General features: G+C 39.8%; 1 protein-coding gene across 1 annotated transcript in view; it reads left to right on the top strand.

Moving 5' to 3' along the window:
- Window positions 1-5,717: 5,717 nt before the first annotated feature.
- Window positions 5,718-20,857, top strand: part of LOC104080642 (kinesin-like protein KIF26B) — a gene marked incomplete at both ends in the record, with an annotated part of 30,952 nt that continues 15,812 nt past the window's right edge. Inside the window, 2 exons of the mRNA XM_009583113.1 lie at window positions 5,718-5,783; window positions 6,206-6,739. Coding sequence (XP_009581408.1) covers window positions 5,718-5,783; window positions 6,206-6,739 — 600 coding nt within the window. The remainder of the gene's footprint in view (window positions 5,784-6,205; window positions 6,740-20,857) is intronic.

The raw sequence follows: 20,857 nt of genomic DNA on the forward strand, positions 1-20,857 counted from the left end.
AGAGGTGGGATATGATAACACTGCAGAGGTTTTTACTGCAGTTGGTAAGACAGTCTCTTTGCAAGGGCTTGCTAGAAACAGGCTAATGTAAAAAGCCTCTTTCTTATTCCACTATGCTTTCGTCATGACCTCTGTCTCTTCTTTTGCCCAAGTTCCCTACTTACAGCTCTCCAGTTCAGGACTGCCTTCTCTCTCCTCTCCCCCATGTAGTAACATTGCTTATGGGGGGACATTCCTATTCAGAAGGACAAGAGGGAAATACGTTCTCCTTTTCTGGTAAAGGAGATGGGATAGTTTCACTTGCTCAGCTGGGAGTGGTAATGGATGGCTTATATGAAGAAGACATGTTTGGCGTGAGGGAAATGGCAGAGAGAGTAAGGCAGTGTGGTCTTGCCCAGAGAAGGTGTCAATTGCTATGTCAGAGCAATAGAAAAAGGGAGGCCACCTCACTGCCCCCTTGGTCTTGCTCATGTGCAATTTTTGCTTTCACTTACCAAAACACTGCTTGTGCTAGCGGAGATCCTTAGATAATTTAGATGATTCAGTATTTACTTAGGAAAGCTAACTGATTTTTATCCAAGGGTTCCCAGCTCAGTTTGATGGTACAGTGCTACTAATTTATAGTCCTAATATGTATCCTGTCATGCTTATTTGAGGAAAAACTCCCATTGACTTCAGTTTATTTGAACATACTTTTACTTTAACAGAAGTGGTGCCATTGTAACAGTGAGGAGCTGTTTTTCAACTGTTGGGGCTCTGGGATGCTGAAAACAGCAAATCTCTGAAATGTAGCCTAGAAGATGATAGGGATATGTTTAAGTTAGGGTGCAGAGTCACTTGGAAAATAGTCCAAGTGCCTCTGGAAAGTAAATTTACAAGTATAGTCCCTTTATTGGGCTGGACAGTACACCCTCAAGAGAGAAAGGAGAACAGAGAAGGTTTGCTGTTGTTGTTGTTTGTTTGTTTTTTCTAAATAGAGATCAACCGTAGACTAACAGGATTGTGTTCAGAGCAGAGATGTTTGCACAGTCATGGAAAAACATGTGTTTTTTATCAGGGTTAAAGCTTCCCTCCTACTTACGTTTCTTAATTAGTTCTTTTACTGTAGAGAGTGAGAATCTGGAAAACACACTTCTTCCTGGGCAGAACTTTGATAGTTGCTTTCCCCTGCTTCTCCCCTCACCTTATGTGATGGATTGCATACCAGCAGTCATTGCTGTCTGGACCCTTTCAGAAACAAAAGAACTCCATGAGTCTTCTGTGGGCATCTTCAAGTGGAAGCTGACCTCTGTGATTTAGTTGGTATTGACTGCTTTGTTTCTCCCTGAAGAGCTATGAATAATATTGGTGTTGAAGAACACAATTTGATAAGACCTTCTTGAGATCCACTATATAGTTCGGTTTTCTCTGAGGTAATGACATAGGGTTACAACGTCTAACTTGCGTAGGCTGTAGTCGACCAAATCAAATACAGTTGTGCACAGAATCTTAGAGAGTATGTCCTACATTAGTGTCTGCCTGCTATAATGTTTGCAAAAAAGTAGTATGCGTATGAGGTATTTGTATATGAATCTATAATCAGCTAGGTTCCATGTAACGTTGTTGTGGTTTAACCCCAGCCGGCAACTAAGCACCACACAGCCGCTCTCTCACTCCCCCAGGTGGGATGGGGGATAGAATCGAAAGGGTAAAAGTGAGAAAACTCGTGGGTTGAGATAAAGACAGTTTAATAGGGAAAGCAAAAGCTGCGCACGCAAGCAAAGCAAAACAGGGAATTCATTCACTACTTCCCATTGGCAGGCAGGTGTTCAGCCATCTCCAGGAAAGCAGGGCTCCATCACATGTAACGTTTACTTGGGAAGACAAACGCCATCACTCTGAATGTCCCCCCTTCCTTCTTCTTTGCCCAGCCTTATATGCTGAGCATGACATCATATGGTATGGAATAGCCCATTGGCCAGTTTGGGCCAGCCGACCCGGCCACGCTCCCTCCCAGCCCCCCGCACGCCTGGCAGGACATGGGAAGATGAAAAGTCCTTGACTAGCGTAAACATTACTTAGCAACAACTAAAACATCAGTGTGTTATCAGCGTTCTCATACTACATCCAAAATACAGCACTATACCAGTTAATAGGAAGAAAATCAACTCCATCCCAGCTGAAACCAGGACAAATGTGTAAAAGTGCAAATTGCTCATCCTATTTCTTGCCCGCCTCTCTGTCCACCAGTTGAGCTCTGCCTGCTTGCATCATGTCTCCTTGTGAGCTTTGTGCAAATGTATGTGTGAAACAGACTGTGCTTCGTGCTGAAAGTTGGTTGTTTGCCTCCTCTGTTGAGGAAGATGGGCACCAAGCTGGGTAGAAGGAAGGAAAGGATTATTCTGTTTGTAGTCTGCTTTCTTAGTGATGGAGTGAAAATGTCATGAAAACTATACAGCAAGGTACAGATTCACGAAGGGAGACGAAAGAGAGGAGGATGCTTCTGCATTACCTTACATGATCATATAATAGTGCTGTTCCCTCTCCTCCATGAGGTCAGGACGGCATTCACCCTGGTACAGCTCTGTGTTCTTCAGTGTTTCTTAACTAGTGCCTGTTTGCTGGGTACATTTTCACTGGGTAAAGCAAGAATTCCTCAGCATACCTGTCTGACAGGTCTCTAAAAAGCAAAACTTCCTTCCCTCTTCTGTCTTTCCCATGTGGGCTTTTAGTTCAGGACCAAAGATGAGGGATTAATTACTAGCTGGTTACAGTGGAGAAGATGAACAACCAAACATAGCTGGAATTGGCGTTTACTTGAGCTTGAAAACGCAGAGGTAGTGTGAAAAGGCTCCTTGCAACAAAGCTTGGAGTGCACTCTGTTTAGTTCACTGCTTGCCTTGTGCATTTATGCTATGGTCTGTGTTGTGACTGATCTCCTGAAGCTTTCAGACCTCTTACATGCCTTCATTTGTTTATTATAGGAATAGGAGTTTATAGTAATGCTGTTTATACTAAAGATGGGTGAACCACTACTGCAATAAGAGAAACCATCGTGAACCTTTGCCCTGAACTCAAACCAAACTCTTTTGCGATTTTTAAAGTTCTTTTTCAGTTTTCAGTGTCCTGTACTTTGTTCTGTCAGGACTGCAAATGAGTGCCAAAATATAAATGGTATTTCCAGTGTCAACCTCAGATTTCACAAGCAAATCTGCTCTCATGCCAGGGAGTGTGGAGTTTCTTAGACCTCACAAGTTTCGGTAGCGAGTATAACCTTTCCAACTCCCGCTGCTTAGTGCACCTACCTCAAAGCGCTTATCCAGTGAGGTTTGCCCATCGCTATTTCATATGGGACAAGATACTGTCGTATGCCTATGGGACAAGATACTGTTTATTGAACTAATAAGCATTCCTAGGGGAATGTGTGCAGATGATTGCTTGCAGATGAAATACTGAAACAAAGTGCAGTGTAGCTGCATTTCCCTGCTATTGAAGCAAGAGTGTAGTGACTGTCCAGCTTTGGCCTCCTTCCTGCTAAATGTGTTGCAAGCCTGTTAGCTGATTCTTCTGTGAAATTATAGTGGAGCTGCCCAGTGCAGAATAAGAAAGTAAACTCTCTTTTAGGCTCTATCAGTTTTGTTTTGAGAACAAAATGTGACTAATGTGTTTCTGGAACCTGAGTTTCTCTAAATTTATTTGCTGTCCTGTAGGCTTTTCTGTTTCATGTTCCAGGCTTGGATCCAGTGTTGAGCTATCCATCTAGCAGAGTCTGATAGATTAGTAGGGCCAGTCTTGGGAGTAATCAATTCAGGTTATGCCTGTTTTCTTCCTTTCTGCTCCTGAGGAGGAACAGTTTTCCTTTCCTCTCTCTCTCTGTTTATTGTTGTATCAGAGAATGATCTGATGTTTGTTTTAACACCGAGATGAAGCTGAATTCACTGCTGTCCAGTGCTCTTTAAAGTTGGTGTGCTACTTGAATATTTATATCATGCTGACATTTGCTTACTTTAGAGAAGGCTTTATTTCCTTGGAGTATTTATCATAGTATCCAGGAATTTCCATGTTGAACTGCTGCTGGATCTGAATATTGTGTATAATTACCTGGGTTCAAGCCCAGTTGCCTAAGGGCAGTTAACTTCCATGGAACAGCAGCTAGCTCTGTGGCATTAGCTAGCTGAAGGAAGAGCTGGCAAGGATTTTTCCTGGACTGATGTGGAGCAGCCTGGAAAGAAGATGCCTCACAACACCTCACTTCAGCTATATAGGTAGCTTTGTCTAGCTCATTATGGTAAAAGTGCAGAGTCCTTTCCCTGCGTACCTGGCATTATGGATGGGGTGCCTATATCTGATGTGATCTGTTGACCTAGTTATGGTCTGGGATGGAAAATAAGATTTGACATTTTTTACATCCTGTTTTTTCCCCTTGATTTCCACCAGTCCCCTTCCCGAAGATTAATGGGGGAGGGTTGGTACAGAATCCAGTTCCTGCCTTCCTTTGATGCTCTGACCCTCTTTGTGCATAGAATAGAAATGACCAGCTTGAGGCTTGATCAGATCTCAGCCTCCTGTTGTTTCCCATCAGCTTATATGACTCTCTTGGGCTTCTAGGGCTAGAGCTGCTCTTTTGCTGCTGTGCATAAAGAGGCACCATGATTTATGAATCAATTAATCACTGCATGCTGAGGAGCTGTTCACGGTAGTTAAACAGTGAAAATAAAATGCGTGAGTATGTAATAAAGACGGATCATAATGAATATGACCCTCTACCAATGAATTCTCTCCCTCCCTATATTACACCCCCTACCCATTCTTTCCCAGCACAGCCAAACTATCAAGACATGAAATTTGTCTATCTTGGATAGCATGGGGGGTTCATCAAATTACTTGATAAGGGTGGTGTCTATTTGTGTGATTTCCACCTACACACACACACTCTTCCAGTCTGATTTCAGTTTGCTGCTAAAGCTGATAAAGCCACAAAGATGAAGGGGGGGGAGGGGAGATTTTGATACTGCTGACTGTAAATCTTTTTGAGCAGTCATAAGAAAATCCACTAATAAGTCTCCAAAACTTAAGGAGGGGAAGGTGAGGTCTGCCCTGCCTGGTCTGTAAAACCACAAAAATGTGGTGTGAAATTTCCAAGAAATATTTCCATCACATAGCTGTCAATTGTTTGTTCTGTGTAACACACACATCATTGCTGTGCGTTTCTAAAACTGCATGATACTGTAAGAACTAGGCAAGTTTGGTAATTAGTCCCTGCTAAGACTGCTGTTTGGCTTCACAGCTTACTGAAGCACTTTGCAATTTAGGCCAGCATTCAATGACTGTTGTCAGATCAGGGTGGCATATTGCTCTGTGGAGAGCACCACTGACATTCAAAGATCTACCTGTGAAGTAAGGATGTAAGGCAAGAGGTTTTTAAACCTGATCACATGGTGTGCACCAAAACTATGCTTTCCATGAAGAACTTTATTCATTACAAATTATTGACCCTGTACATGTTCTATTTTCTAAATAAAATTACTGTTTTATTTTACATTATCAGTAGATACACAAAATAGTGGTAGAACATTTCATTAACAGAAAAGGTTTTTTCCTGGCTGAAATGTGTATTCTTGGTAAATGAAATGCTGAAAAGCTCTTGAAAACTTTATTAAATATCCATCTGTTTTGAATTCTGAAAAGGCTTTTGGGAGAATGATGGTACTTCTGTTTTTTTCATTTTTTCTTTATAGGCAGGCTTTGAAATTTTGGATTTTTATTGCAGAGTATTTCCTGGATTTTCTGAGTACCAAAAGCTGGTATTGATGAGTAGATGGATTTGTGAACCTTGCTACAAGCCCACTGGTTTTAGTGGAGTTGCTCTTGATCTCACCTGTGTAACTAAGAGTAGATTTCATTCAAGCCAGAAATTAGGTGCAGTGGTGTGAAGCAGGTTAATGCATTCTCTCTGCCATGCATTGAAGCTTGCAGTGGAATTATAATATTTGCCATTTATCAGTAAAAGAATTTTTTCTTTCCAACACAGTCTAGTTTCTCATTTTTGTTCAGCTCTGCTGCTGGCATATGTTGACTGTATCTAATGGCCTTTGTTTGCATTCTAAGCTTATCTCATAAATTGGCTTTTGAAATGCACAATCAGCAGTAATAACGTTTCACTGTGGTGACCATGGTTAAACATTTCTCTCCTGTTCCCCCCATCCCTTCTCTATTTGATTTTTAGGACCCAGGTTTCTCTTCGGTGATTCATGACAAACTCCAAGTTCCCAATACCATTCGTAAGGCATGGAATGAGAAGGACAACAGATGTGATGTTTGTGCCACACACCTGAACCAGTTGAAGCAAGAGGCCATTCAGATGGTGCTGACCTTAGAGCAGGCTGCCAACTCAGAACAGTACGATGCCTCTCCAGGCTCTCCCCCACCTCTTTCCAATATCCCCACGCTGGTGAGTCCCCGGCACATGGGCAGCCTGCAGCCCAGGGACTGGGCATACATGCCTGCTCCTTATGCTACATCTAATTATACAGGCTTTGTTGCCAACAAACACAGTGGAAAACCCAACAGTCTAGGAATTGTCAATGGGGTGGAGAAGAAAAATGGCTCTCCTGGACACCAAGCCAAGGTCAGCTTTCAAATGGCCACCAGCCCCAGCAACGGTAACGTTCTCAACTCTGTGGCTATCCAGGCTCATCAGTATCTTGATGGCACCTGGTCTTTGTCAAGAACGAATGGCGTCACTCTATATCCCTACCAAGTAAGTATATTAAAATAACAAAACATGTTCATTTTCTTCCCATCAAAGTTTGCATTGGCATGCTAACACTGCTTGCTCCTCTTGGGGAGAAGTAGAGCCATTCACATAGGGAGCGCCAGAACAAGGAGTGCTATAAATTCCGTTTTCCCTGATAGGGGATTGAGCTGGGGAAAACACAGATTACAACCAGCATTAATTAGAACACCTTTTATTAATTCAGCTGCTCTATTAATAATAGAACCAAACTGTTGTTTTTGATAGCAGATAACTGTTCACACTATATATGCAATTATTCCCTTGCATGGTTCACACTCACTCTTGCTCATAATAGTTGGTTGGAGCAACAGCTGGGAGGCCAACCATGCCTGTTTACTCACAAGTGGAAAGCATCACTGGTGCACCAGTGACTTCTGGGTGAGTGTTCAGGAAGTACACAGAGGGTCCTTTGGTTCATCATGTGTGCATATGATCCTATAGTCTTTGTCTAATTATAGGAGGCATTACCTTCGTTGATGTGTTCTGTTACATACATTCTTATCGATGCTAATGTGTGCTGGTGGCCTTCTGCAGATTCGGCTGATTCTTAGTGTTTTGGTTTTTATCGGTTCTCATGGATTCAGCAGGTCCACTAGTCTCCAGAGCTTAGCAGTTCTGGGGAGATTTTCACGTACTTCTTAGCATGTTCTTTTCTTCCTCTTCGGCCTGCTGTTTTCTGGTACACCACACCCATAAATACCTGTAGAATCCATCCACACCAGCTTGCACAGAAGGGGCTTTTATGACAGGAGGCAGGCTTTCTGAGGCACTTAGCTGCAGGTGGTGGAATTTTCCGAGTGCCCAAGCACTGGCAGATTGCAACACAAGCCTATTCTTTTGAGTTCTCCCAGCCATCCCTGCTGGCTTCCTTAGGCACATAAATATGTTTGGAAGTTGGTCTTTCTACTGAGTTATGAACAGATTGCAAGACAGATCCCTAAATTAATATTTAACATTTATCAGTATGAGAGCAATTGACATTGCAGCCAGAAAAAAGCAATGGTATTCATAAACATTAAGATATTGTCATGCACCAAAGAAGACTTGGTAAAACCAGAAGTGAACTTACAGTTATTTTATCTGGAAAATATGTGACTTTATAGTTTTGTGGATCTATGCTCTAATGAACCTGAATCACATTTGAGCAGGTCAGTATGTGATCATAGTTTGATCTAAGAAAAAAAAATCTGATCTAAGTTTGATCTAAGAAAAAAGCCTAAACAAAGAATGCACATTAAGAAAACCGAATAATTATTACTTGTATTAGGAAAATTAGTTCAGTTTTATTGCATTCACAATCTTTTAGGTTCATCTTCTATGAAAATGTGTTTTGTTTACTTTTTAATAATGGTTCATTTTGTCTTAAAATTATTCACTAAGGAGAATCTAATATTCAAAACTTTCCAGACTGATCCTGTAATTTGGCTCTAGTTAGATTAAGGGCTGTTCCCTACCATTTCCCTCTCCTTTCAATAACCTTGAAATAGAAAAGTGAAAAGATAGCACCTGGAGTCTGGTAGCAGATTCGCCGCCCCCAAGAAGTATTCCTACTGTTGTAAGTTCAAGGATGTTGCTCCTTTCCTAGGATCTTCCCCTCCAGACTGCCTAAAATTAGAACGCTATTATGGAGAATGAATGACAACTTTTGTTTCGATTCTGGCAGAAAAAAATAAACATAAAAAAATAAAATGAGTGTTGTGATATTGTAGGGCTTAGCTGCTGCAGTAGTGTAGGGCAAGTCTTAAATTACATGCCACTATTCAACTACTTTTGCAGAAAGCATAATTGCTATCAGGAGTAAGTAAAACAAATGTGAATTTATATACTACCAGATTTAGTAATTTATTTTATGTTTACAGCCTGAAAAATAGAAGTAGTAATAATATCTTTAACTGGAGATGCATGTCAGATGTAACAGAACCTTTCTAATAATTTCATGGAGGCATTATGGGAAGTCATCAATGGAGTCTCCTAAGGATAAGTCAGAGAAATAGCTGCTACGAATTGTTTAGGCAAAACTGGTCCCACTGGAGATTAGGAGATGGTGTAGATGACCCCATCAGTCCCCACCGGCCCTGTTTTATGTGATTCCATGTTTAGCCACTCCTTCACTAGACAGAAACAAAGATCTAGTTCCAAAATCCTGTGATATCCCCTAGGCCTGGCTCACAAATGAACAGCCGATGCTGTTTTCTGTAAGGGGCTGAATCAAATTTTGCTGGTAAGTGGTCCTCTTGCAAAACAGGGAATCAGAGGCAGGGAAAGGGGATTGACTGAGCTTAAATAAAAAGCATGGCCTGTTAAAACCCTCCTACAAACACTGGAATGCTGAAATGGTTACCTGGTTAGAGTAAAAGTGACCCTTTCTGTGGAATACATGTAGGAAAATATCAGCCAAAATTTCAATAGAATTTGATCGAGTGTCTGAAAATTGTGCTCTTTCAGTCATCAGCAGGTAGCATTTGTATTCCCTGGGAATCTGTCATGGTTTAACCCCAGCTGGTAACTAAGCCCCACACAGCTGCTTTCTCACTCCCCCAGGTGGGATGGGGGAGAGAATCAGAAGAGTAAAAGTGAGAAAACTCGTGGGTTGAGATAAAGACAGTTCAAAGGGTAAAGCAAAAGCCGCGCACGCAAGCAAAGCAAAACAAGGAATTCATTCACTACTTCCCATCGGCAGGCAGGTGTTCAGCCATCTCCAGGAAAGCAGGGCTCCATCACGTGTAACGGTTGCTCAGGAAGACAAACGCCATCACTCCGAACGTCCCCCCTTCCTTCTTTTTCCCCCAGCTTTATATGCTGAGCATGGCGTCATATGGTATGGAATATCCCTTTGGTCAGTTGGGGTCAGCTGTCCCGGCTGTGTCCCCTCCCAGCTCCTTGTGCACCCCCAGCCTGCTCGCTGGTGGGGTGGGGTGAGAAGCAGAAGAGGCCTTGACTCTGTGTAAGCAGTAACGAAAACATCCCTGTGTTATCAACACTGTTTTCAGCACAAATCCAAACCAGCCCCATACTAGCTACTATGAAGAAAATTAACTCTATCCCAGCCAAAACCAGCACAGGATCAGACCTTGTTTTAACACTTGTAAAGGCTTCTGTTGATCTCCCTATCACTCGAAGGGATTTTAGTCCTTCCCTGCTCAGAGAAAACTCATTTAAATTGGTGAGGTTTTACCTGAGAAGAGCTGTGATTATTTGTGCAGCTGCTAATGTGAATTACAGGATACCACAGTGTTAAGTACATTTCTCTTGCTTACTGGTTTTTATGTAACACTTCTAAAGAAAAAGAAACCTTTGAGTCTGGGGTACTAATGTAGGAGCCAAAAGTCCAAATACCTTGATGAAATGTTTGCTTCTTGTAGTTTTTATACAGAATGTGATAATAAATTGAATGCATAACATTTTTATTACTTTATTATCCAAAGCTGCTAAAGTAGCTAAAACAAAAACACCACATTAAAGAATAAGATAGATTAAGATAGATTTGAGTCCTTAGTAGTTCAGACTGATTTAGGGTTTGCTTTCAAAGGGAAAGGAGTTGAAAATAGTGACTAGATTAAGCTGGTTACACTAAATCACTTCTTCTGGAGTAAAAGCGCTCCATTATTTAGAAGTAGTTGTTCGTCTTTAGAATGGGCACCCTCTTTTAACCTAAATTAACTGGATGGTTCTCGCATGTTGGTGTGCCTCTAAACCAAAAGCACGGCATTAACTGCATTGTGGTGTGAGATGCAGAACATAAAACGGTGGGCATTTCCTCGGTCCCCTAGTTACTGCTTTCCTGGATCTGCATAAGAATCTTCCCATGTCTTTAAATAGATTATTTAAAAAGGCAAACAAAAAAAATTTAACACAGCGTGTTTGGTGGATTTGAGTGACAGAAAAGTAAGAAAGAAGCAGAGAACTGGAAAAGGCCAACTGTTCCAGGAACAATGTGGGCCGTGAAAGGGAAGGATGGGTCACAGAAAACATGGCTGTTGATGTGGGTGAACACCTCCTGCTCCAGACCTTGAGGTTATGAAGTTTGATTTTGGTAAGGAAAAAGATGCATCTAAGGATTTGAGTAGGGGTATTATGAACATAACGATACTCAAAGAAAAAGTGTTCCTTTCTCCCCTGCACTTAAAAAGACCCTTTTGACCAAAAGCTTGGAAAATGAGATCTTAAACTACTGAGAGCCTCTTGGCCCCAGGCGTAATGATCTCAAGCCTATTCAGAGAGTTATCAAAGGCTTTGTTTGTGTACAATTCATGAAAGCCTACAATATGTGCTTTCTGTTTCCTCTTTATGTATAATGTGTGTTTAGAAGAACACTGTTCTCTGAGAAAGTACCAGCTTATTCTGGAGTTTTGCAGTGATGAATGATTTGTTTGGAGTTTACTTAGGTCATGGCTGTCTCATAACACATCAGTTCTTTCAGGCACAGGCTTTTAAAAAGAAACTGGTAATGATTAGAGTTGGGCACAAGATGGATAGTACAGATACAAAGCCAACGCCTGTGTGGGGGGTATTCTCATCCAGGATTTTGATTCCAAGCTTTTTTCCCAAGTCTCTGCTGTCCAATTTATTTCTCTTCCACTTGCTGCTGCTTCTGTCGCTTCTTAAAGTGTTCAGCAGTATAAAGCTAAAATGTTAATGATTGCTACAGCAGTGCCAGGGTAATTTAAGTAGCTTCTAAAGCATATAATGCAAGGTACAGAAATCAAGTTACTTGCTCCATCTGTAGACTAACAGGTGTCTTCTGTAATTATTCCATGCTTCTGAGAGCCAGACCTATTTTGCCAAAGCATCTTAGCAACAAAAGAAAAGGAGATTTCTATACTGTCTCTTCTAGTACCATGTTCTTTTGTGACCACACACAATTCAGTACGAGATACCTAGTGCAGGAGGTATTTTGCCTTTATGCAGTTAGGTTTTGGTCCAGAATTTTTTGGATGGCTTATGTTTCAATAGCAGTTCAGTCACTGAATGTATGAGATCCACATTTGAGTGTGATGGCTCCCTGAACATAGTAGAAAACTTTGTTCCTATTACTGCGAGCTCATGAATGATGATGCTGAACAAATGTGTGCAAACTCTTGCACTGGTGTCTTTTTTTCATTCTGTGACCTGGACTCTAACAACGAAGTAACTCTTTAGTGAGACTGTAGGCGGAAAGTGCAAGACTGTAGGCTGAAAGTGCAGGAATTTTATTTTCAAAGTTTGTTTGACTGGGCTAAGAAACAGATTGTCAAACAAATTCATTGGCACTGAAATTATATCCCTGCTTAATTATCTCTGTTGCTCTCATCCCCCATGCATTAGTTGTTATCTCTGAAGTAGCTTTCCTCTGACTAAAAGCCTTTTTAAACCACATCACTAATAATTAGATATGACCCTACTAAAGTCAGCGTATGTCATCAGCTGACATTTTGCCATGATTGTTTGATCATTCGATTTGTATATTACAGGAGTTGGCTATTTGTATTTCATTCCTCCTGTCCACCCTCTCAACTAACAGCCCAGTTGTATACTGATTCTCTAATAACATCAAGAGGGGAAAATGAAGTCTATGTGAACTGTAGGAGGGGTTTCTTTTTTGCATTACTCTGGTGTGATTTGATCTCTTACGGCATTTTTATGCATGGCTTAATGACCTTAGAATCATTACTTTTCCCCTTCATGATACTGGGGTGACAAAGGGAAGAAAGAGGTAAGGGGTATCCCATGGACTGAAAAGAGCTAAGTAGGCTTATCCTATGAGTATGAAAACCCCATGACTCAACTGTGATGTGAGGAAGAAATCTGTGGACTATTAGAGGAGTGAGTTAATCCTGTAAATTAGCAAAAGCCAGAAGATCACAATTAGTGAGGATTTGGAGTCTTGGTTTCCTCCCCTACTCTGTAGCTTAAGGATTTTGTCCACGTGTGAGACTAATTTCTTTTCTGAAATAATAGCTGTGCTGATTGCTTGCATCATTGAACAAAAGTATAAACTCAGAGGAGGGGAGATGTTTTAACAGTGGGAGAAATGATGTAGAGATGGGATGGGGAGAGGGAGAAGACAAACTGATACATCGACACAAAATTGTCCCTTTGTTTCCCACTCTGTAAGTAAGGTCGCACAGAATCAGAAAAATGTTCAGCTTCTGCTTTATTTCATAGTTCAAGAACATAGAGAGTTAAGTTAAAAGACAGCCAATTTGGAAGTGAGGAGAGGAAATATGGTTTTCATGCAATGTATAGTTCTGTGGAACTTATTGCTGTGGAAATAGTATTGAGGCCAAGAGCTTAGGAAAATTCATAAAAGGATTAATGCTTATGTGAGCAATAAAAAAATCCCTTCTTTCTGATATTAGGATAAAAAAAAAGTAAAAGATAAATTTCCATATAGCATAAGGCGATTGGTATCTTCTATTCTATGGAGAAGGCTTCCTTTAAATACATCCAATATATAGCTAAGGACTAGAATTCCTGAAACTACCACTGAAGCTTTCCAGAACAGGTGTAACTGGGCTGACTTGGAGAAGGGTACTGATGTACTTAGTCAGGTCTTAGACTCTGTCCCTCTATTCTGAAAGTGGCCCTTGTGTGGCAGCTGGAGACAGAGCCTGGATTAGAGGCTGAACCTGGTGAAGGATAAACACCAGATGACACCAGATGACTGGTGCTGTGTTTTGGATGGAGGCCTGTGATGAACAGATTAGTGAAGAGAGCTTTTCCAACAGGTTCAACAACATTGCCAGAGTTCAATGTAAGTGTTGTACATTTCAGAATTATTTTAATTTTTTTTTTTATTTCTTACTCAAGTGTGTGAAGATTCATGGCTTGTAAAAACTCTCTTGGGTCGAATCATTTATATGAGCAACATGTTGGTCTTTAAAGCTGCATAAAGATTCAGTCCTGTGGCTGATATTCCTCCTGTATCCTGCTATTGTTCAACATCTGTTGCGAGAAGAAAGAAAACAGAAATGTAGGAAAACAAGGGTAACTCATTCTAACTGAGATGTGGAAGGGAAGGAGGGGATGACAAAAGAATTAGAAAGCAAATTTTTAGGAATTTCCCTTTAGATTCCTAAAGGGTGCCACTCAAAGAAGATACAAATCAACGTATTGTCTCCTTGACTGAGACATTTATTTCTCACATCGTTTTACATAAATGGGACATAGAATTAAGAGTAGATTTAGGAACATCATCATAAATATTTTCTTTGTTTGCTTTTTGTAAAATCCTGTTCTAACCTTTGATTTTGCTTAGAAAAAGATTTGGGCTTTTAAATATGAAGAATTATATTAATGTGCAAAAAATAAATTGACAAAGCCTTTTTCTTTGATGCTATGCTGTGCTTTTGGGAAGCAAGGAATAAACAGCTAGAGGCTGATGTAACTCTGAAATGTGATTCCACACAGCTATCATGTAAAACCATTGTTTTCTTTCCTCTAAAGTGTTTCTGAAATGGCATCAGAAATGGAGCATCAAATTCTCTGTTGGGACAGCTCTCTTTAATTCAGGTGGATCTGACTTAAAGTGGTTGGTTGTTCCCTTATATTCCAGAGTATTGCGAACTTGAGAAGTTGGGTGTTGTTAGATAAAATATATTCGAGGCCAGATTCTCTTCTGTCTCACTCCAGGATAATTGCTTTACAGTTGACATGGCTACATCGGTGTAATAAAGAAAATAATGAGACCGACATCAACCCTATAAGATCTGACCAGCCAGAGTGTGAGAACAGCTGTGGTGATGGGAGTGAATATGGTGTCTTGCACTCCAAGTGGGCTCAACTGCCCTTTGGGCTGGTGGGAAGCTTTCTTTTTCCATACACCTCTGGTCTGACCCCACGCTGAAGAGTCTGTTGGAACTGCGTCTCTTCACAAATGAAAGCAGAAGTCTGATTGTCCAGCAGCCTTTGAACTTTGAATGTGCCTAGCTGTATTTTATGAAGAATAAGGAAGGATTACATCTGTAACGTTTCTACAGTTCTTACAGGGATAAGAAAAAGTTCCTCCAGCTAATGAAACCATCTTTTAAATCTACAAACTGCTCTGAGGAGAAATGAAATTGCACTCCACCTTTCACTCCCACCTAACCTCTCTAGCTGAATTCAGAACTGCTCCAAAGGTTGAAGGGGAAGGGAAGGTAATGAGCTCTTATCTTCCAAGGGGTTGGTGCTCATTTTGCTTAATGTCACCAGCAAATCTCAGCAGGAGCATCTGTAGCTCTTCCTTGTATGGGAGCACAAGTCACCATCGCTTATGCCATTAAGGTATCTGAGGACTTCGGTTTTATAAGCCAAAAAAGTCTCAGGTCTGATTGGTAGATGTGAACATCAAGTGACTAAGTTGCAACCAGTGCAAGGGAACAGTTGTACGGGTGGGAGCGCAAGTGAAGCGTTTCTGTTGTGATAGCTCTTTGAACCAAATACATATGTCTGTCATGCTTTACTTCAAATTGTTTGATTCTTTTTTGAATTTGTGAAAGTGGAATATATATGTGTTTATAAAATAGCGGCTAAATTTATGCACAGGCTTTTGGCTAATGGGAAAGACAGAAAAAGAATTAAAGGTTGGAACTATGCTTGATGAAATAACTTCTGCTTCTCCTACCTCCATTGTGGCTGCATTGATCTACAATGAGTGCAGCTTGGTGTCCCTGGATAATTATAAAACACATCTGTGATGTGAATTCTGTAATTTCTTTACACCTTTCACTGCACTATCTATTACTTTGCAAGAAAGTCAAGGCTATTACTAAAAGCAGAGTTTAGGCCTAGTTTTGAAAAAGATTTCTATTTTAAAGCATAGAGAGTGGTATTTTCTTTCCTGTAAGAGACAGATAGCTGATAGATAGGGTTTATTATTGCTTTTCTTCCTTACAGGTTTTAGGCTGCTGGAGCTAGACAGTGTTGCTGGATGTAAACACAAACCATAAGCCCAATCATCTCTTTATTCTTGTACATTTTCTTGTACATTTTATTCTTGTACATTTTCTCAGTTACTGCAGTGCAACATAAAAGATGGAAAATTAACTCAAGCATTATTAAAGAATTATACAGAATGCATCAGAAGAAAATGTATAGTAATGAGATATCATCAGTTCTTAATTGATCGGTCTCTCTGATCCCTGAAGACTTTGTCTGAAGCTCATTGCCAACGTGCAGGAAGTAAAAATGGATGTGACACGATTCTCAATTGTACCATACAGGTATATCACGGCAGCGATCACAGACAGGACTGACAGGGCAAATGTGCTCAGAAAGCTTTGTCTACGTTTGGGCCAGCTTCTATAAAAGTCATTGTGAAGAGTCTTGCAATGTTAGGCAGGTTTAGCTGAGGCTTAGTTTGAAAGCTTATGGAATATTTCTGATTTTTTTGCTTTGATGTAATGTAAACCAACACTATCATTCTTTGTCCTGTTCAGCAAATAATACAACCAGCTACTATTCAGGTGACTTAGGAGAACTTAGCTAAGGGTTCCTGGCCACCAGGCCTCTCTGACAAATTACAAGAGCATCAGAGGGTGTCCTAAAGCTTGTCTATTTTATTTTATTTTTAGGTGTAAATGCTAAACAGTTTGGACTCGATGATCTTAAAGGTCCTTTGCAACCTAAATGATTCTATGATTCTGTAAATAAACAATCAAGTTGTTTTCATGTAAGTGCGTGCTTTGGAGGGAAAAATGTAGTTCTCATGTTACCAGCTTTTCATTATTGTCTGCTCTAGTCAGTCATCACAAGGGTCTTCACCTCTGTAATCCTAAATGCTTGGAAGTGCCATTTGCAACCAGGATTTAGTAGTGATGCTGATTATCTCCTGAGTGGTGTGTTGCACTTCAGAGCCTTTGTAAAGATCCTTTTAAACACTGCCAGAGACCAGCTTATCAAGGTTTATTCCCACTTCTATACAAGTAGGTGAAATGCAGACACCTGGCGTGATGATAGCTAGGGCTAGATCAAGGTTTCTGGAAAGGGGCTTGAGACAGGGGTTATGTATGTGCAAGTTATGTAGGTTATAAGATTTTTTCCAAGCTCAGTGATGTGGATTTCTCTGCATCCTTTTCCATTAACTGCTCAATGACTTTAATCATATATTGTGAGTATTTGCCTCTTCTCCCTGCCCCCTCTATGCTTTGTCTCTGAAGCAGGGAGAGTTGGCACTGGTGCAAGGGGCCATTAGTTCTGGGGCCTCTAGGCGTTTTATGATATAATGAATATGAATAATACAGCACCTTTTTCCTCATATGTTCTCCAGTAAAAGGTGGTTTCAAGTGTGGCAATGGAGGCTTATTACTGCTTGGTTTCCTTTTGAGTGTGAGAGAGTGGGAGGGCACCTATGACGTACAAATACTTAACAGAAATACTGGAAAACAACTGATTGCTCCTCAGTATCCCATTTTATCTGCTGGACAATTTTATATCATTCATGAGAAAAAAAGATCTCTGTTAATGCTATTGCTGCTAGTATTCTTGTGCCCAATTTGAATACATTGACTAGAAATGTCTCTTTGTAATTTCTTGGAGAATCCATAGATGGTACCACAGAAAGCCAAAGGATCTGTCAGTAGCCACAACTCTACTAGAGCAAGAGAATGGTTTGTGCTTAGGTGATTAGAGAATTTGTTCTCAAGACTTTTTAAATGTTGCATGGACACGGACTGGGGAAAAATGAAATTCTACCAGGAAATGTAATGTGCACTCAGTTGAAAGAGAGCTGGAGCAGTAACTGTGTAATATTTTGCAGACTTTCAAGTCCATTCCTGTAAAAGGATCCAAAATACTTTGAGCATCAAAACTAAACCTTGGCCATACACTTGAAGGAAACAAACTTTATTGTCCCATGCTTTATGTGTTAAGAAGCAGATGTACAGGAAAGTGGAAGGATATGCCTGAGCTGGGTGCTCTACAGTTTGCAAAGAGTTGAGAAAATAACCTTTTCTTCTGTTACAGTCAGGACAAAAAGGTCCATCTTGTAATTTCATATGTGGAAGTTAGATTTTTCTTTTTTCTCCTCCCCCTCCCACCCTGTGCCTGCCTGGAAAAATCAATATCAGAGTGGATTATGAAACAAAGAAATTATAAGGGTTCACAATAATTTGGAAAAACTTTGGAAACAGAAGAGACTGACTGAAAATATCTTGCTGGTTGATTGTTTTTTATCTTCAAATATGGTTTAAGCTGGAATTTTTGTTCAGAGTTCATACACTTTACCATTTACAACAAGCTGCTACTGTGCTTTCTGAAAAGAAAAAACTTAAAAACAAGGGCTTTGCTTTAGAGGGATTCACTTGAAAGCATGCCCTTGGGAAAGAACAAGACTATAGAAGTTTTAAATTGACCTCTGAAGTTTTTTAGGTTTTAGCATCACTGAAACTTATTCTTTCAAAAACCTTCTGAGTCTAGGATATATCTCCCTTGTTGTTTGCCTTAATTCCTAATAAAAATAGTTCCAGCAAATACTAAAATCCTGTCATCCTTGTACAGTGCTCTGTTTCCTCCTAGGGAACCTTCTGTAATACTATTCTGCTGCAAAATCGAGCTTTGAAACTGTAAACTTTTTTCTTGAACTTTCATAATCATCTATTTCTGTTGGATAGGACTGAACCCTGTGTGCATGAAACCCACTGTCTGTAGGGGACCTATGCAGGAATGGGTACTTCACAGTGCTAGTCCTCCGGGTTGGTCACAGGATAAAATGCACCCGTTTCATGTGGCTTCTGTCGTCATTGTGAGCAGAGCAACTTAGTGGTGGGAAGTATTTGGAGAATTATCCCTGAATTTTTGGTTTAATGCATAAGTAGTATGGAGAATGTAATGGTTTAATGCATAAATATATTCAGTCCACTTACGATTTTTTTGGGCATGCTTGGTCTGGTTCTTTATTTGTGTGTGCATGTATTTATGTATATACACACACAAATACATCTTTTTCTTCCACTGCATTTCCTTTAGGAAAGATTCCTATGTTGCTTTTCCAAAGGAAATTAATAAACTTCAGGATAGATTCTGATCTGAAATCAAGTTCACTCCACTGGTGACAGAGCATCATCATGCCTTCTGCTTTTTGTAACTGTGTGCCATTCTGCTGATAGTAATAAAATCAAAGAATCAGAGTACGCTGCGTTCTGAAAGCTAATGTTGTAGAGGGGGAGTGTTTCAGCCCCTCTTAAGAATACACACTAAGCAGCAGTTCTAGAAGTCTTTCAGGCTTGGTTCGTTATTATCCTACGTATGGAATAGTGCTCTACATTTTGGAGCTAGTTCATGCCCGTCTTGTATTCCCTTTGTCTTAATGTAAATGCACAAGATGACTTAGTAAATGCCTACAGTATACCTTGTGAAGAGATACGTGAGACCTTTTTCTTCAGTTATACAGATTACAATACTGCGCTTCAACTGACCTGTCGTGATCCTTCTTTTGGCATGTCACTGTGGAGCAGAAAATCAGTCCATGATGCTGTATTAAAAATGAATTAAAATAGAATAAAGACTTCCTTTCAAAAATTGATTTAAAAGTAACTTCTGAAACATTTACATTACCAACCCAGTAAACAAGTTGAAGGGGAAAAATCCAAAAAATTTCATGTGCAAATAAAAATTCTCTGTGGAGTGCTGAAAGCCAAAATGAAAACTGAAGATAACCATGAGGTATTTATTACAGTTCAGAATGGTTTACTAGAGTTTAGGCACCATTTCAGATGATGAGCCTGTTTGTTGTTCTTATATTTGGACTTCATTAAATGCATTTAATTAAATCTATTGTAAATCTGTTTTATTCCCAAGGGGCCAGTTAATGTAATCTTGCTGTTTGTTTATCAAAAATATCAACCAACAGTTCCTGCACTAAATTTAATCACTATTTATTTTTAGACCCTAGTGAAGTGTGTTTTGTCAGTTTATTTAGTTTATTGTGCAGACTCCTTGGGGCAATGACTTTTTGTCTTTGTTTGTGTCCTATGTAGAAGAAAGTATATATCCGTTGTTGCTGTGTGTAAAAAAAAAAACAAAAAAAAACAAAAAAACCCAAAAAAAACCAAAAAAAAACCGGGGGGGTGGGGGAGAAGAAAAAAATAAGTAGAGAAGTGTCATTTGAAGGTTATTTACACTGACTTTTATGAGGAAGTAATAAATGTAGCTATAAGGCTTGACTGTATACTTTCAGACAATTTTCTTAAGCTGATATTCTCTCTTAACCTTCTGGCTTTTGACTGTTAAGATCTTTTAAGTTTTCCAAGTAGTTTGTTTTGTTGTTCTCTCCTGTCACTTAGTCTGCCAACAGGAAAAGTGATCAGGGTATGTAAAGGAACAAGAAGAAAAATTAGCAAATATTAGTGGTAAAAATTAGGAAATAGTAAGGCTACAAGGAGGCAGAACTTGAGAAAATTACAAGGGCCTTAGATGATTCACAAAGTACAGGTCTACCTGAGATTAATGTATTACAGAGACACGCAATAATTTATAACAAAAACTGGAAGAACGTGCTGTATATGTACTGTGAACAAATTTTGCTTTGAAAATATACACAAAGTGTATCTGTGAGTAAAGTGTAAATAATTGGCAGTATTTACTGTGCGCACTGCATTCTGAAGTTAAACACATTAGGTAGTAAGATGCATAAGACTTTGCATATGACTGTCATTTATTTGTCTTTTACAGCCCTTCTTCTAGACAGGAAATGGCTGATACAAGATCATTAAAGCTGTATGGTATCTACCCTTGGTTTGATCTAAGTTCTGTTTTACTGGAAAATAATCCTTGATGAATCAAGTGGCTATTTATTTGTTCACCCAAAATTCTCATCATAGGTTATAGTGATGGAAATTGAAAGAATATCCTCTTTTGAGGAATGGTTGCCATTTGCTAATGCTGCAGGTTATGGATGTTCAATTGTTCCCTCTCCTGCCTTTTCAGAAAGGGCTGAAGAGCACAGCTAGACTAGAGCCAGTGCCTCTTCTGATCTATTATTCACTTTTCAGAACTGTGCCATTTTGAAAAGATGCATGGCTGTAGTTCATATCTTCCAAACTGATCACTGATTTTTTTTTTTTAATGCCACCTGAGAAAAATAAAGCAGTTATGTGTCTCAGTGTTGTCTAAAAAGAAGAGTCA

This window comes from Fulmarus glacialis, unplaced genomic scaffold (genome assembly GCF_000690835.1).
Source record: "Fulmarus glacialis isolate BGI_N327 unplaced genomic scaffold, ASM69083v1 scaffold1398, whole genome shotgun sequence".
NCBI lineage: Eukaryota > Metazoa > Chordata > Aves > Procellariiformes > Procellariidae > Fulmarus > Fulmarus glacialis.